Genomic DNA, 16,889 nt, shown 5'->3' with positions numbered 1-16,889 from the left:
ATATTTTCTCCCAGTTCTTGGGCTGTATTTTCACTTTCTTGATAGTGTCCTTGGAAACACAAATGTTTTAAATTTTGACAAGGTCCAGTTTTATCAATTTTTTTTGTTTTGTTGCTTCTGCTTTTGGTATTGTGTCTCAGAAACAGTTGCCTCATCCAAGGTTGTGAAGATTTATGCCTGTGCTTTCTTTTAAGATTTTTTTTTTTTTTTTTGCTATTCTAGCTGTTACATTTCGGTTTCTGATTCATTTTGAGTTATATTTTTATATGGTATGAGGTAGAAGGTCTAACTGTTTTTCGCACATGGACATCCAGGTGTTGAAAACATTATTCTTTCCCCCATCGAAATGCCTTGGCACCTTTGTTAAAAATAATTGGTTAAGAATGTGAGAGTTTATTTCTGGTTTCTAAATTGTGTTCTTTGCGTGTATACGTCTACCTTTGCCAGTACTACACTGTCTTGATTAGTAAGTTTTGAAATCAGGATGTGAGTCATTCAACGTTTTTCTTTTATTTCAAGATCATTATGGCTGTTCTGGGTCCCTTGATTTTCTGTATGAATTTTAGGATCAGCTTTTGTCAATCTCTGTAATGAAGTCACATGAGATTTTAGGAATGTAATAAATCGAATAATACTAATTCTAATTATTCCTGTTACATTTAATCTATATATGACTCTGTAGAGTATATAGAATGTATTCTAAGGGGTCAACATTGCATTTAATCTAGTTTGTGTGGTAGGCCTGTGTGTTTTCCCAAAATCATAAGCATGACTTTCCCAGGTTCTTCTTCTTGATGGTTAGTTATTATCATGACTTAAGACTAACCTGGTATTATGAGGATCCTAGTGAGGAGAAGTTACTTTGTGGACAGAGGACCACAACAAAGTGTGTTCACTTTGGAAGGACAACTTTGATGCTGAGAAATGTTGTCCAGACAGTCAATGACTTTGGGTGGATCATTGAACCTCTTTGATAATAGTTTTCTATGTAACTGAAAGGGCAGATTTCTAGATTTCTGCCCACTGTGATATTCTGTGACTGTAAATCACCTTGACTTTTTTCATATTCTGCTGGAAATTAGTCATATTTTAGCTGATACAGAAGACATTGCCTCCACACATAGACATGTTCCTCTGAGTGTTAAATTTTTAACTGTTGTACTATGGCTTTGAGATATTTTTATTTTAAAACAGTAAAGTAGTGGTGGAGATTACAGTTGAGTTGACCAACTTCATATTCCTTAGTTCTAGTAACATAGTCACTTTTAATTATAGCAGTTTGCCACACTGCAAAAAGTTTAGCATGTAGTTTAGAAATCACCCTTTAGCTTTTTTAAATGTGTGATTTTAAATGAAATTTAGATAAGTTTGTATCCTACTTTGTCATTTAACATATAGTAATCACTTTTACATTTAGCAGATACAGTAACATTTAACTACTTTTGAATATTTTTGGTGCTTCTGTGTGACATTCATACATGATTCTGTGATGAACATCTGTACAATTAGCACTTTCAACTTTGGGGGAAATTTCTTGTGATAGATTCTTAAGGTAGTATCAGGAAATCAAAATATGTACCTGTTTACAGTCACTTCACTCAAATAGCCAAATTGCTTTCCAAAAACTTCATGTCAGTTTATACCATGGTTGACATAAAAGACAGCTGGCTTCATCATACCTTGGTCAGCATTGGATATTATTTTTAAATTTTTTTGACTAACATAATAGTTTAAAATGTTACGTCATTGTTTTAGCTTGACCTTTATCAATTAAAGAAATTCCATTATCTCATAAGACAACGTAGAAGAGCAGGAGGAGAATGAACTTTTAAGGCACAGGATATTGGTTTAAACGTTGGTCCTGCCACTTTCTATTTGTGTCCTGACCTTGAGCTAGTTGCTAAGCCTCTCCAAGTCTCAAATTTCTCATTTGGAAACATGGGAATATTGGGGGAATGATTCCCAGAAAGGGAATAATTTGACATCATAGAATTGTTTTATAAAAGGTTCTCAAATAATAGTTAATTCAGCTGCTGGGAACGGTAACGATGATGATCTTTTACAATGTTTTTATAATTCTAGTGGCTTATTTTTAGAGTTCTTTTCCAGGAAGTTGAATTATTTTAAATCTGTAAAGCAAGCAGGAGAGACTACTTAAAGTCAAGAACCAACCTCTTGGGGTCTAACCGTTGCAATTTATTTAAAGGTTATGATGCTGCAGGATTCTAGTTGACATTGACTCTAAAAAAAATCTGGGCTTACTGTTGATAAGGAAGATGTCACACATACCACAGCATACTATTATTACTTTGGTTCTACCACACACTAAAGCCATTGGGATACCAGAGCTGTATTTATCCAGGACTCTGCTTGTTTTAAAAAACAAGATCATCAGTCTCAGGTGCCAGGGTGTCTGCCTTGGAAGGTAGAAAATGCACTGTTCCTTCCACAGTTACTTAGTAAAGACAGCACAGGAGAACAGGGCGGCTTTCTTGCCTTCTTTGGCCAAGTCCTGGGAAGTGGTTGCAAGCTGCAAGCCTGCTGATGAGGTGATGCCAAGGCTGCCAGGGTTTCTTCTGGTGAGAGCAGAGAGAAGGCTATTTTTCACTGTTGTTTTATGATTATCGTAACTCTCCCCTTATACTTAAAAAGTAGTTGCTCTTTTGATATGGGATACATTTGCTGTTTCCAATTGGTGTTGGGGTTGGGAGAAGTGGATCCTTTAATAAATCTTCTTGAGACAGTGGCTACCTTTTTAGCAGAAGCTAGATCTTTTTCATATATATACAAAGCTTTCCAGATAAATTAGTTTTATATACACAAAGTAATTAAAACACTAAGAATATAGACTTAAGTAGAAAAGATCTTTCTAGGAACACTAGTATAATAGAAACGATTAATAACTAGGACAACAAAAACTTTAAAAAACCTTAGAAACAAGCTGCATGTAGTGGCTCATGCTTGTAATCCCAACACTTTAGGCGGCAAAGACAGGTGAATTGTTTGAGGCCAGGAGTTCAAGACCAGCCTGGGCAATGTAGCGACACCCCATCTCTACTAAAAATACAAAACATTAGCTGCACGTGGTGGCATGCACTTGTAGTCCCAGCACTCAGAAGCCTGAGGCAGAAGAATCGTTGAACCCAGGAGGCAGAGGTTGCAGGGAGCTGAGATTGCACCACAGCACTCCAGCCTGGATGACAGAGTGAGACTCTGTCTCAAAAAAATTAAAAAATTAGAATAAAAACCGTAGAAACAGTATTTATAAGCAAAGAACAAACTGAGATAATATTAGCACATACTCTATGTAGAGCTCTGTCAAATAAGCAAGATAAAGACAACTCTATAATAAAAGCTAAATGGACATACCACCCAAAGAGATCTACAGATTCAATGCAACCCCTATCAAAATCCCAGTGCCATTTTTTTTTTTTTACAGAAATAGAAAAGCAATTCCAAAATTCATATAGAATGACAAAGGACTGCAAATAGCCAAAACAATCTTGACAAAGGACTGCAAATAGCCAAAACAATCTTGACAAAGAACAAAGCTGGAGGCATCATAGTTCCTGATTTCAAAGTATGTTATACAACACACAGTAATTAAAACAGTATGGAACTGGCACAAAGATAGAAACATAGACTGATGAAATAAAATAGTCTAGAAATAAATCCATGCATATATGGTCAGCTAATCTTCAACAAACATGCCAAGAATACGCAATAGGGAAAGGATAGTCTCTTTGTAAATGGTACTGGGAAAACTGGTCATCCACAAGCAAAATAATGAAATCAGACCCTTATCTCACAGAGTATACAAAAATCAACTCAAGATGGATTAAAGACTTAAATATAAGATCTGAAACTGTAAAACACCTCAAAGAACACATGGGACAAAACTTCATGACATTTTTCTTGGTATGACACCGAAAGCCCAGGTAATAAAAGCAAAAATAGGCAGGTGGGAGTACATCAACATAAAAATCTGCAGAGCAAAGCAATCATTTAATAGCATGGAAAGGCAGCGTATGAGATAAGAGAAAACATTTGCAAACCATACATCTGATAAGGGGTTATTTACCAAAATAATTGAAATCAGGATGTTGAGAAATTTGCATTCCCATGGTCTATTGGGGGAACCTGCCCCCAGTATTTCTATTTTCCCAAAGTGGCAGCTGGTCTGAGAAATAAAGAGAAAGAGTACAAAGAGAGGAATTTTACAGCTGGGCCACTGGGGATAACATCACATATCGGTAAGTCCGTGATGCCCACCTGAGCCGCAAAACCAGCAAGTTTTTATTAGGGATTTCAAAAGGGGAGGGGATAATGACCAGGGAGTAGGTCACAAAGATCACATGCTTCAAAGGGCAGAAGGCAGAGCAGAGATCACACGCTTCTGAGGAAACAGGACCAGAGCACAATAGCACAGTCAGAAACTCCTGATAAGGGTCTGTGTTTAGCGGTGCGTGTATTGTCTTGATAAACATCTTAACAGAAAACGGGGTTCCAGAGCGGAGGACCTGTCTGACCACAAATTTACCAGGGCAGAGTTTTTTCTCCACCCTAGTAAGCCTGCGGCTACTGCAGGAGACCAGGGCATAACTCAGTCCTTATCTCAACCGCACAGGACACTCCCAGAGCGGCCGTTTATAGACCTCCCCCGAGGAATGCAGTTCTTTTCCTAGGGTCTTAATATTATATTCCTTGCTAGGAAAAGGATTTAGCAATATCTCTCCTCCTTGCATGTCTGTTTATAGGCTCCCTGCAAGAAGACAAATATGGCTGTGTTCTGCCCGACCCCGCAGGCAGACAGATCTTAGGGTTGTCTTCCCTTGTTCCCTAAAATTGCTGTTACTCTGTTTATTTTCAAGGTGCACTGATTTCATATTGTTCAAACACACATGTTTTACAATCAGTTTGTTCAGTTAACACAATCATCACAGGGTCCTGAGGTGACATACATCCTCAGCTTATGAAGATAACAGGATTAAGAGGTTAAAGTAAGACAGGTGTAAGAAATTATAAAAGTATTATTAGGGAAGTGGTAAATGTCCATGATATCTTCACAATTTATGTTTCCTCTGCTGCGGCTCCAGCCGGCCCCTCCATTCAGAGTCCCTGACTTCCTGCAACAGTGGACATTGCCACATTATGATAGCCAGAATGTGGGAACAACCTAAATGTCCATAGGGTAAAGCAAATATGGCATATATGTGCAATGGAGTATTATGCAGCCACTAAAAAGAAGGAAGTCCTGCCATATGCAATGATACAGATAAAGCTGGAGGACACTATGCTAAGTGAAATAAGCCAGTCATGGGATAGGAAGCATCTAACATAGGCAAAGTCAGAAACAGAGTAGAATGGTGGTTGCCGGGGAATGGGAACTTGCTGTTCAATGGTACAAGGTTTGTTATGCAAGGGCAAAAAAGTTTTCAAGATGTTTGTTACAGCATTGTGCTTATAGTTAACAATATTGTATTGTTCCCTTAAAATTTTGTTGTGAAGGTAGATCTCATATTAAGTGTTCTTGCCACAATTTAAAAAAACTGAACAAAAAGAAAGGGAAAAATAAGTGGATGGACAGAAAAGAAGAAACGTATGAAGGACTAAGGAATGTATGAAAAATGTTTACCAAATATGAGTTAAAATAACGTGCTCTCAGTTCTTGCTTATTTCTTAATGGTAGTATCTGGTACTGGCAAAGAGTAAGAAACAGCACTCACATGTACAGCTCCTAAAGTGTGAATTACAGCGGCTGTAGCAGAGAGCAAACACCTTCTACCCAGGAATTCTGTTTTTCAGAATTGGGTCTAGGAAAATAATTTATTTCTTTATTTACTGCTTTTCAGAATTATTTACAATGGGGAAAATTGGAAACAACCTATATACCTTATAGGAATTAAGTTCGTTGGCGTTCTGAAGACATTTTTGAAGCCATTAAAATAACAATATAAAGGCTTATTTAATCCCATGGAAAGATACGTGTGAAATTTTTAAGTTTAATAAGTTTATTGAGCTTATAGTAAGTTTAAAAACAATTGCAGAGCAGTCTGATGTGTAAGTAATTTAAATTAAAAAAAAAATTCTTGCCTGGTGCGCTGGCTCACGCCTGTAATCCCAGCATTGTGGGACACCAAGGTGGGCATATCACGAGGTCAGGAGATTGAGACCATCCTGGCTAACACGGTGAAACCCCATCTCTACTAAAAATACAAAAAAAAAAAAGAATTAACCGGGCGTGGTGGCGGGCACCTGTAGTCCCAGCTACTCGGGAGGCTGAGGCAGGAGAATGGCGTGAACCCGGGAAGCAGAGCTTGCGGTGAGCCGAGATCGCGCCACTGCACTCCAGCATGGGGAACAGAGTGAGACTCTGTCTCAAAAAAAAAAAAAAAATCTACAATGAACATATGGTTTTTGTTTTTTAAAAACAAACATTGTACATGAATTCAAAGCATTACTGCTTTTAATTTAAAGTCTTATTTTGCTTATTGCAAAATAAAAGGCAATGTCGCTGTTCTTTGAGAGCTTATCAATGGAAGTTGATAAGTGGTTGGAAGCTGATTGTTTTTCTAATTGCTTTGTGTTAATTTTTTGATAATTACAATATATCTTCGTACCGAGGAAGAGGGTAGTGTGGAAAAATTGGGCCTTAGGTTGAAGTTTATACAACTGGAATAGAGAATTGAACTTAATACATTAAAGACTATGAGGAGTAAAAGGAAGAAAATGTTGCAATTAATGCTGTGTTAGGGAAAGTAAGGAAATAAATGTTAAGATTAATGTTCCATATTAGGTTAAAGGAGATTGGTTGGATAGAGATGCTTGAATCTCTGAACAAGCCATGTGGTTTAAGTTTTAATCTTCCTCGTTCTTTATGATAATTAAAAATAACAGACAAATTGAGTGCATTTTGTAGCATCTAAGCACACTATACAGATTATGCTAGAATCTTGTCTAGAATCATGACATTGTTTTCTAAATCCTTGATTTAAAAAACCACATTTCTATGCAGATTTCAGTGGAATTTCTATTCGTTTGAATATACTGTGATATTACAACATATTGACTTACCAAACATTTTGTATCATCATCTTTTGTTATTTAAGCCTTAGTGTAGACTTTACACATCATTTGTTTTTCTTTGTGTCATTATGAAAACTCGGGTCATTTTGTAGGCTTTCTATAAAATTATCCTAACACTTAAACTTCTTAATTTTTTTCTGGCTCCAGGATTTTTGAAAAAAAAGGAAAATACAAACACATATAATAAAGAAAAATAGAAATCTTGCCTCTTCCACCTCCCAGAGCATTGCTGACATTTTGGCATGTTTGCTCCGATATACTTTATCCTTCTTGTTTGAAGTTCAGATTCTACATTGCATAAAATTTTAAATCATGGTTTTGTTTTCCACTGACATCCTAACACAGGCTCTGCTTCATAGAGACTCATCTTTTTTTTTTTTTTTTGGTCTGTGAGGAGGAGTTTCGCTCTTGTTGCCCAGCCTGGGGTGCAGTAGTGCAATCTCTGCTCATTGCATCCTCCATCTCCTGGATTCAAGCGGTTCTTACCTGTCATCATACCCAGCTAATTTTTTGTATTTTTAGTAGAGACAGGGTTTCACCATGGTGGCCAGGCTGATCTTGAACTCCTGACCTCAGGTGATGCCACCCACCTTGGCCTCGCAAAGTGCTGAGATTACAGGCACCACACCCGGCTCATAAAGACTCATAGCTAATGTTTTACCAACTACAAAATGTTCTACCTTAGGCACTAAAATTTCCTTATTTTTTCCTCTCTTGTCCTCAAGTGGTGCCTATCTTTTCCTCTTAAATTAAGACTTTTAAAAATAACAAAGACACTTTTTTTAGGTAATTCTCTCACATTCGTTCAATTTCAGAAAATGCAGAGTACCTAAGTGGTAACGGACCATCAAATAATCAAATAATTTTTTTGAACCAGTTTTTTTTTATCTCGGCTCCCCCCAGAGGCATATATAGTATAAAAATAGTTGTGACCTGAAAGTAATTGCTTATCCGGTTATTTAAATGAGCAAACGTAAAGTGTGTAAGAGAGTGCTTGGAGCAGTAGATTGTAAGGGATGGCCATTCATGTTTAGGGGTTGCCAGGGCAGCTCCCTTGCTTTGGTGCACTTGTGCTGCACGGCCACCAGGAGGCAGATTATGTTTGGGAAAGAATCGAAACCTAGTTTGTGCAGTTCTGTCATGTATCTAGTACACCTTGCTATGTTTGTGTGTGTATTTCACTGTACAAACGAATGACTTTTGGCTTTTCCTCCTCACTGGCACTGTTTTAGTTTATTCCTGCAGCTTCTTACTCTGCTGTTAAGAGATATCATTAACAACGTTTATTTTTAATATGTGTGGTTATAGCTTAATGTAATTCAAGTAAAAATGTTAATGAATCTGATTAATTGGTGATTAGATTGCTAATTTCTTCTTTTAGGGAGTCTAAAGAACTTCCCTTTTAACAAGGATAATTTAAGGCCGGGCGCGGCGGCTCACGCCTGTAATCCCAGCACTTGGGAGGCTGAGGTGTGTGGATCACCTGAGGTCAGGAGTTCAAGACCAGCCTGGCCAACATGGTGAAACCCCCCGTCTCTACTAAAAATACAAAAATCAGCCAGGCATGGTGGTGGGCGCCTGTAATTCCAGCTACTTGGGAGACTGAGGCTGGATAATCACTTGAACCCGGCAGGTGGAGGTTGCAGTGAACAGAGACCGTGCTATTGCACTCCAGCCTGGGCAACAAGAGTGAAACTCCTTCTGAAAAAAAGAAAAAAGAAAGGATAATTTAGAATTTACTATTACTGAATAAACAACAGACACAACCAAAATAAAGAAAAACCGCCTCCTACTATATGGAGTGGTCGCATATCTTTTTTTAATCATATCAAAATTTGACTCTGTTCTTCTATTTATGTTTTTAATGCTGATTGATTTCTTAGTTTTTACAAGGTTTTGGGGGGTAGAGGAAAAGGTTCTGGTATATTTTTAGTATGTAGAATCTGGAAGGAAAAGGTGTTTAGGTTTTTTAATAATAAACTGGGATGAAGTAAAAGGCAACCCCTAAAAGCAGCTTGCCTTGACTTTAATTCCTTGATCATTTGGCTTCAGTTGCCATGGTGCAATGTATTTAGCAGGTTTTCCGTCAGTGTATGAACTAGGTGTGTCTTTCTCACAGGAGCGCTGGACGGGTTATTGGGTCTGTCTCCCTTGCTGACAGCCTCTAAAATGGCAAGTTGGGGGCTTGAGTAAAGAGGGAGGGGATCTGAGGGAAGAGGACTTACTTAAATTTTCCCTTCCTCCCTCTCTCCTCCCCGCTTCATAACCTACTCTATAGAATTTCTAAAAGAACTGCTTCCTGCCAGTTTTAATAGCACTTACTAGTGTTATCTATGGTAACAATTCTGCATTTATTTCTGAGTCTTATTTTCTAGGAAATCTTGGAAACCGGCATAGGACATTTTTAAAACATTGTTTTGTACTTTATAACATTTTTAAAAATGTTAAGAGCTGAGGCTATTTGTGGTTTATTGGAATTAGCTTAAGTGGGCATATTATTGTTAATTCTCAGATCCATATCTTTGTTTTACAAGTTCTTTTGGTTTTTGCCATCGTGTTTCAACATGCTTTTACAAGCCACTCTGCGGAAATAAAAATTAGTAGATAACTGGCAAAAGGTACTGATACCTGTGCCCTCCTCACACTCCTAGTCTTTAAAGAGCGCTGTGGGAGACCACCTGATGTTCTAAATTACTCACACAATAAATGGAGTCTTTAGAATATGCCAATCTGATGGGCTGTTCCTCTGGAACTCTGATATTATCTCTGGTAGAGAAACCGTGTTAATCTTTCATTGTTGACTATTTGTGAGGTCCTCAGCATGTGGGAATTAAAGTTGAACTTTAACCTTTTGACAATCTGTCATTAATATATTAGAATAGAAATTTTCTTAAATATTGTAGTTGGGAACATTTATTGCCTGAAGTCTTTAAAAAAAAAAAAAAAACTTTTCCAAAATACCTGGCTTAAATATAGGTTTACATGAAAAATATCTAGAGAAAAAAATGCTCCTGTTATTAGTGCAAATATAAGGAGTGAAAAATGTTAGAATCAGTACACAGTGTACTTTCAGGAAATCTTAATTTTTTTCTAATTATGAAATAAACACCAGTCATTTGAGGTAGTTAATTTCCCCTAGTGATCTTTCAAGTGGTTACAGGATCTGTGACATTATTGGTTGTTCTCTAAAGCTCCCGAGACCACCCACTTTCTCCTCCCCTTTACCATCTCGGATGAAAACCATAACAACTCCGCAAGCATGCACAGTGTGTTGTGGTTCAGAGGCGGCTTCTGGACCTGCAGGAAGGAGATTTTATTCGGAGGAAGAGCATCGTTTTGGTAACATCTGGAAGTGAAAACGGAAGCCAGAAACACTTGGCTAGCCCTGGGGGATTTTTTTTCTTCTTTGCCTCTCTGGTGGAATGACATTTGCTGTGTAGGCATGTTTCCTCTCACTGTATTTCTTGGCCTTGAAGAGTACTGAGTTTAAAAAGACAGTATGTGACAGTCCATGGAAATCGCCTCTTCTGTGAAATCTCGCCACCTGCTCCGAAGACATGTTGTTGTCTCCCAAATTCTCCTTATCCACCATTCACGTACGACTGACAGCCAAAGGATTGCTTCGAAACCTTCGACTTCCTTCAGGGTTTAGGAGAAGCACTGTTGTTTTCCACACAGGTCTGTCTTGCCTACATCTCTGCTTAGTGTTGCATGGGGGACGTCTTCATTAATTTGCAGATGTTTATCAGAGGTTTTTCCAAGGACACAGATAATTGGAGAAACCAAGCTCTCTCTAATGAGAGATGAGGTTTAATTTAAAAATTGTTTTCTGTTGCTTCAGCACAAGTGCCTAATACTTTTACTTTTAGCAGCAGATTGTGTTGTTTGTGTTGATGGAAGACAGAATTGTTGCCTTGGTGTTCCCTAGCTCCTTTCTCTGTCCCCAGCCAAATGTGTGAAAATCAGCACCTGTTAAATTATATTTTACTTCCAATGGTTGGGAAATAGGACATAGGTAAATTTAGAAGAATATTTCTTTTTCCCCTGTGTAAATGAGGTTTCCATCGTTTTTCATTGGATAGTTTCTCAGTCAGATGAGACAGTTAATTGTAACATGCTAAAAGATTTCTGTATTCTAAGCCATTCTGACAGAAAACATCCTAATGGTTATGGAGAAGTAGTAAGTGAATCGCAAATCTAGTTTTTCAGTCTTCATAGTAAAAACGTGTGCAGTCTCAAAATACTTCCCCTGAGGTTTATGTTTGTATCTGCTTTTCATTCTCTGTGCCTAAGATGAAAATAAATTTAGTATATATTTTAGGCCCATGGTGACCTGTCTGCTCACTTTTAGGGGATTGGCTTGGCCTACATTGCTACTTTTGTTCTAGATGATTTTTTACAACCACAGAGAATTAAATCAATTTTCTTCTGTAAAATATGTTAGCTGGGGTGCTGTTACATTTGTTTTGGGCTGATTGGTGTTAGGTGTTGCAGGAATGTTTGATGAGGATGTAAATTGATTTTTTTTTTTTTCCTGCTTCATGTGCATGTGACCCCTCGTGTATCTTGTTTTGCACTTGGCTCATCTCTGCCCCTGGGGATTTTTTTTTTCAGCTGACTGTTTTTAGTTTTCCCAGAGGCATCTCCCTTCTCTGTGGGAGAATTCTGATTTTTTCCAGCACCTCTCTCTCGTGTTTCATAACTCCCCTTGACGTGTCATTTGAGTTTGCCAGCCTCTCCCTTTCAGTCTGAGCTGACAGCTGAAGGTAAATGGGGGAGGCAGCGAGGAGGTGGTCAGCAGTGGCCCTCCTCTTCCAGCCCAGGGGCGCTGCAGCCCTTTCAACTGAAAAAATTAATAGGTGGGGGGAAAAAAAATCAAAGGGTACCCTATATTCCCTATATTTGCAGTAATTTGTCTGATCGAAAGTAGCTCCACATCGCTTTTAATTTTAACAAGTTTTTTTTTTTTTTAAATACCATAATCCACACTCCAACTTAAAAATAAAATCAAACAGTGTGGAAGGTTGTGCAGTCCTAGGCAAGCCTCTTTTTTACCCAGGGTCCCTGCCTGCGCTCCGTGGAGACAGCCACTGTCAGGCTGCTTGTATAGTGTTCTTGCACGTTTCCAGTCGCGTGTAAATCTACATAGGTCTTATATTCTTTTTTTGTTATACAGAAATAAAAGCATACTATATATTCTATACCTTTTTAAAGCTAATGTATTTTAGACTTGCATGTGATCACATTTTTATCTGCCTCATTAAAAAAAAAAAAGTTCTGTAACATTCCATTGTTGGATAAGTCATGATTTACTTAACCAGTGCTCTGGTAGTAGACATTCTAAGTTGTTTGTAGTGTTGTCGTGAAGCAGGTAGCTTTCCAAGACAGCTTAAGCAAAAGACACAAGGCTTCTGTTACCAGAGTTTGATTAATAGTGATGTATTGGGCACATTTTATTTTCTAAACTTATGTAAAACTATTTTTTGTTGATTTGCAATCAAAATTTTTTGAGCTAGAGTTCACATAGAGGTGATCTAATCTATCTTATACCAGGAAGTCTCAGGCCCAGAGAGCTGAATTCACTTGCCCAAAGGCACACAGTAAGTGGCAGAGATAGGACTAAAACCTGGGACCTCTATTTAGAATTTTTGGCGTACATATTTTCTGGCTGCAAATTTTGCTGTAATTTTGTTAGATCCAAGGAATAGCAGGGATGGAGAAAGTGTTTTGTGTGTTGGAGGCTTTTTAAAATCCTGTAAGGAATATAATTCTGCTTACTCCCAATATCAGTCTTTTGTGGGCTTATCCGTATTATGTCATTTTAATGTCCGAGGAATCGTCCGTCAAGTGGGTATTGACACTGTCGCAGTGACTCTTATCTGAACGGACTGTCGGCAGTACCTTGGGTTTGTATCGTTAGTGAAGGAAGTGGTGTTGGTTGCCTCTGTGCAGTGGTGTTGACCTGGATTCCAAGAGGCCTGGATTATAGCCTTGATTCTGCTAGTGACCAAGTGAATAGCCCTGTGCACCTAACCTTACGGGGCTACAAAATAAGGGAATCACATGAGATGACTTCCAGGTTCCCCTTAGCCTCATAATCTGTGAATTTTCTGACTGAAGATTTGAAAACCCTCAGTGTATTACTCTGCTTGGAAATTCATCTTATCTAAATGAATTGTCTCCTTATTTTTACCTCCTAAATTCACTTAATACTCCTGAATTATCTGTTTCTTTTCATGACACCATGTGTCTGCTCATCAGAACCCACCTTTGTTTTCTGTTGTTTTTTGTTTGTTTGTTTTAGATGGAGTCTCACTCTGTCGCCTAGGCTGGAGTGCACTGGTGGTATCTCGGCTCGCTGCAACCTCCACCTCCCAGGTTCAAACAATTCTCCTGCCTCAGCTTCCCGAGTAGCTGGGATTACAGGCGCCCACCACCACGCCCAGCTAACTTTTTTTATTTTTAATAGAGATGGGGTTTCACCACGTTGGCCAGACTGGTCTGGAACTCCTGACTTCAGGCAATTCGCCTGCCTCAGCCTCCCAAAGTGCTGGGATTACAGGCATGAGCCACCGCGCCTGGCCATACCCCACCTTTGATTCATTACTTGTCCTGATTTATCCATGATCAGTTGGTTGCCAAACTCTTAAGACTCCATCATTTGAAATCTCTATTTGTTTTTACCCCCTGCCATTACCCTAGTTCAGGCACTATTATGTTGAAGCATTGAAATTGCTCTTCTTGGCTGGTGCCAGTGGCTCACACCTGTAATGCCAGCACTTTGGGAGGCCAAGGCAAGAGGATCACTTAAGGCTAGGAGTTTGAGACCAGCCCTGGAGAGTTAGCGAGACCCTGTCTCTATTTAAAAAGCCACACACACAAAATTTCTCTTCTAATAAGTAAAAAGTGGCCAAATATGAACAGTTTTGTATAATCCAGGCTAAGATGTTGACTGGGCTTTCTGAAAAGCTTTCTATTTGGTCTGTGCCTCCAGCCTTTCCCTTGCTTCTAAACTGTCGCATTACAGATTAATACATTCATTGCATAAGGAAGTACCCATTAGACGTGTACTGTGTACCAGGCATGATGGTAGGTGCTGAAAGTATGGCTGGGAGTAAGTCAAATGGACCCTGCCTTCACACAGCCCACTGTTTAACAGAAGGAGACAGAGCACCAGGTAATAATAGAGGGTGTGGACCGGTGCCCAGGCAGCTCTTAGCAGGTGGGGGTACCTTTAATCCAGGTCCTCCAGTAGAAGTGCCTTTTAAGTTGAGTTCTCGGGAAATGGAGAATTAACCAAGAACCCAAGTGTTTCAGACAGAAAAAAAAAGCATGTAAAAGCCTGGAGGGGTTTGAGGAAGGGCTCCTTCAAGGAAACAAAAGAGTTGTAATATTTCTGAGCATAGAATTTGGTGGGACAGGGGCTGGCCATTATAGAGATCCAGCCAGAATAAGCTTTCTCACTGATCCTATGTAGAGGGCACTGCAATAGGACTCTTAACATTTTATACCTATCTGTGGGACACAGACTAGAGAAGTCACAGGCTCTATTTCCCAGCCTCCCTTCCAGGTAGATACAGTCATGTGACTGAGACCTGGCCAATGAGACGGAAGCTTAAGCGACCTGGCAGCTGGGCACTGGGCACTCTGATATATTATTACTGGGTGGTGTCCACCACTGGCGAAGCGTGCTGTTGGATCGAGGTTATCTTTCCTCTGTAAATAGGGGAGAGGAGGGAATTTGTCAGGAACTGTGCATGATGTTGTAGGACATCAGGCGCAGATGAAAATCTGAGAAGTCCAGTGATGACTTCACTGACGTGGGGAAAGGTCAGCAATAGTCTTTCTTACCAAAGTATTAAACTCCGTCTCTTCTCAGAATTTTACCTCAGCATACTAGTTCTAGTTTTATAATGAGGCAGGGGAAGGAAAAGACTATGCTAAGAATTTATTCCTTGCCACTTAGCATTCAGTTTTTCTATGAAGCTGGAAATTCTTGTGTTAATTACTATGAAGAGTGTCATTTGAACCTCACAGGTTAATTTCCTTCTTGACTCTAGTGAAGGCAATTCAGTACACTAAGGACAGAATTCTTTCTGCTGAGCTAGTGACATTAAACATGATTACTGCAGCACAAAGGAGGAGGAACACGTGTACATACATATCGAGAAATGGCAGAGTTAGTATCAGGACAAAATATTTCCATTTACTTTTGCTATTTTATTATAGTTTGAACTTTTAGATTCAGGGATACATGTAAAGGTTTGTTACACAGGTAAACTCATGTCACAGAGTTCGTTGTACAGATTATTGTACAATAAATAGTTTATTGTACAGATGATTTCATCACCCAGGTATTAAGGCCAGGACCCGAGTTATTTTTTTCTGCTCCTCTCCCTCCTCCTACCCTGCACCCTCACATAGACCCCTGTGTCTGTTTCCCTTCTTTGTGTTCATGAAGAGAACCGTTTTAAACAGGTGTTCAGTAAGAGGCAGGCAGAATGGGAATGCGTTTGTTTACAATGAAATTCATCAAATTATGTTCTCGCATTTGGTATTCACTTTCGACTCCTTTTAGGTGGAATTAATAGCTTCACTAATAAGCAAGTTGTCCCCCGTGAAGAAAAGCAGCTTTGAGGTTGTTCAGTGGCTCCACCATGTTGGAATCCTCATCTCTGCTGTCTTCTTAGCCCTGTCTTCATGATTGTTGCCTCATGGTCTCACAGTGGCTGCTCCAGAAAGGAAGAAAAATGAGGAAGGGGTGGTGCCAGGTCGCTTCAGCTTCCGTCTCATTGGCCAGGTCTCAGTCACATGACTGTATCTACCTGGAAGGGAGGCTGGGAAATAGAGCCTGTGACTTCTCTAGTCTCTGTCCCACAGATAGGTACAAAATATTAAGAGCCCTATTGCAGTATCTGCCACAGAGAAGGCAGAACAGGTATTTCTCAAGCAGATGTTGGCTGATTATAAATGAGGGGAGTGTATTATTTAACAAGTTGAGTCTTGCAACAGGCCTTGCTGTTTATTCTATGCATTTTGGAGGGGCATTGATTACCTGTTTGTAATGATTCCAGTTAAACTTTCAAGTTGTTTTATTGTTTGGATGTAAGTCTTAATATTTGATTTTTGATCTCTTGAATGAATTTTCAGTTATAAAATACATTGGGAAGGAATGTGCTCAACTTTAAGTGTGGCTTTTGTATGCTTAATATGTTATTGCTGCATTTATGGATGTATTATGGATTAGGAGGGCATTTATTCATGTACCGTTAAGGTGACAGTAAATAAACTTTAGTTTCTCTTGTGTTTTTCGTACCACAAAATGTAGACGTCAGTGAGGCCATATTAGAAAGCTTCCATTAAAAAACCACATATGTTAGAATTTGCATGTGAAAAGATAAAATTTAGGCTTTTGTAGAATGCAGAAGAAATTAAAAGGACCAAGATGAAGAAGAATGAGAGATGTAGCCTTTCACTGCCCCTTGGTTATCGTACTGTGACTCCGGATTCTTCCTTTCAGCCTCCTTGAAAGCAGTCATGAAGGATTTTGCTGGACTCGTGCCACATAGACAAGCATTTGCTAAAAACTGGTATTATGAATGGTATGATGCTGAAATCATTGTGTTGTAGATTGATTCCAAGCTTCTGTAGCTGTGGCAGTTTTAGAGCTGTAGCTTTGCCGTGACATGAAAATCGGCCTTTTTGTAGTTACAGCTTTCTGTTGAAAAAGACAGTAAAGTGTTAAATGGCAAGTTTTGTTCACAGTAGGTAAGATTTTGGAAAGTTTTTTTTTTTTTTTTTGA

At 38.9% G+C, this 16,889-nt stretch overlaps 1 protein-coding gene across 3 annotated transcripts in view; it reads left to right on the top strand.

The window, feature by feature from the left end:
* MTUS1 (microtubule associated scaffold protein 1) overlaps window positions 1–16,889 on the top strand; it is a 157,675-nt gene that overhangs the window by 91,268 nt on the left and 49,518 nt on the right. Inside the window, exon 1 of one of the 3 annotated variants that reach the window (XM_023216623.1) lies at window positions 10,283–10,764. The exons of the other annotated variants lie outside the window; for them this stretch is intronic. Coding sequence (XP_023072391.1) covers window positions 10,644–10,764 — 121 coding nt within the window. The 5' untranslated portion in view covers window positions 10,283–10,643. Of the gene's footprint in view, window positions 1–10,282; window positions 10,765–16,889 lie in introns of those variants that run through there. 3 annotated transcript variants of the gene reach the window in all.

This window comes from Piliocolobus tephrosceles, chromosome 7, assembly GCF_002776525.5.
Source record: "Piliocolobus tephrosceles isolate RC106 chromosome 7, ASM277652v3, whole genome shotgun sequence".
NCBI classification, from domain to species: domain Eukaryota; kingdom Metazoa; phylum Chordata; class Mammalia; order Primates; family Cercopithecidae; genus Piliocolobus; species Piliocolobus tephrosceles.
This window is presented reverse-complemented; position numbering and strand designations above follow the sequence as displayed.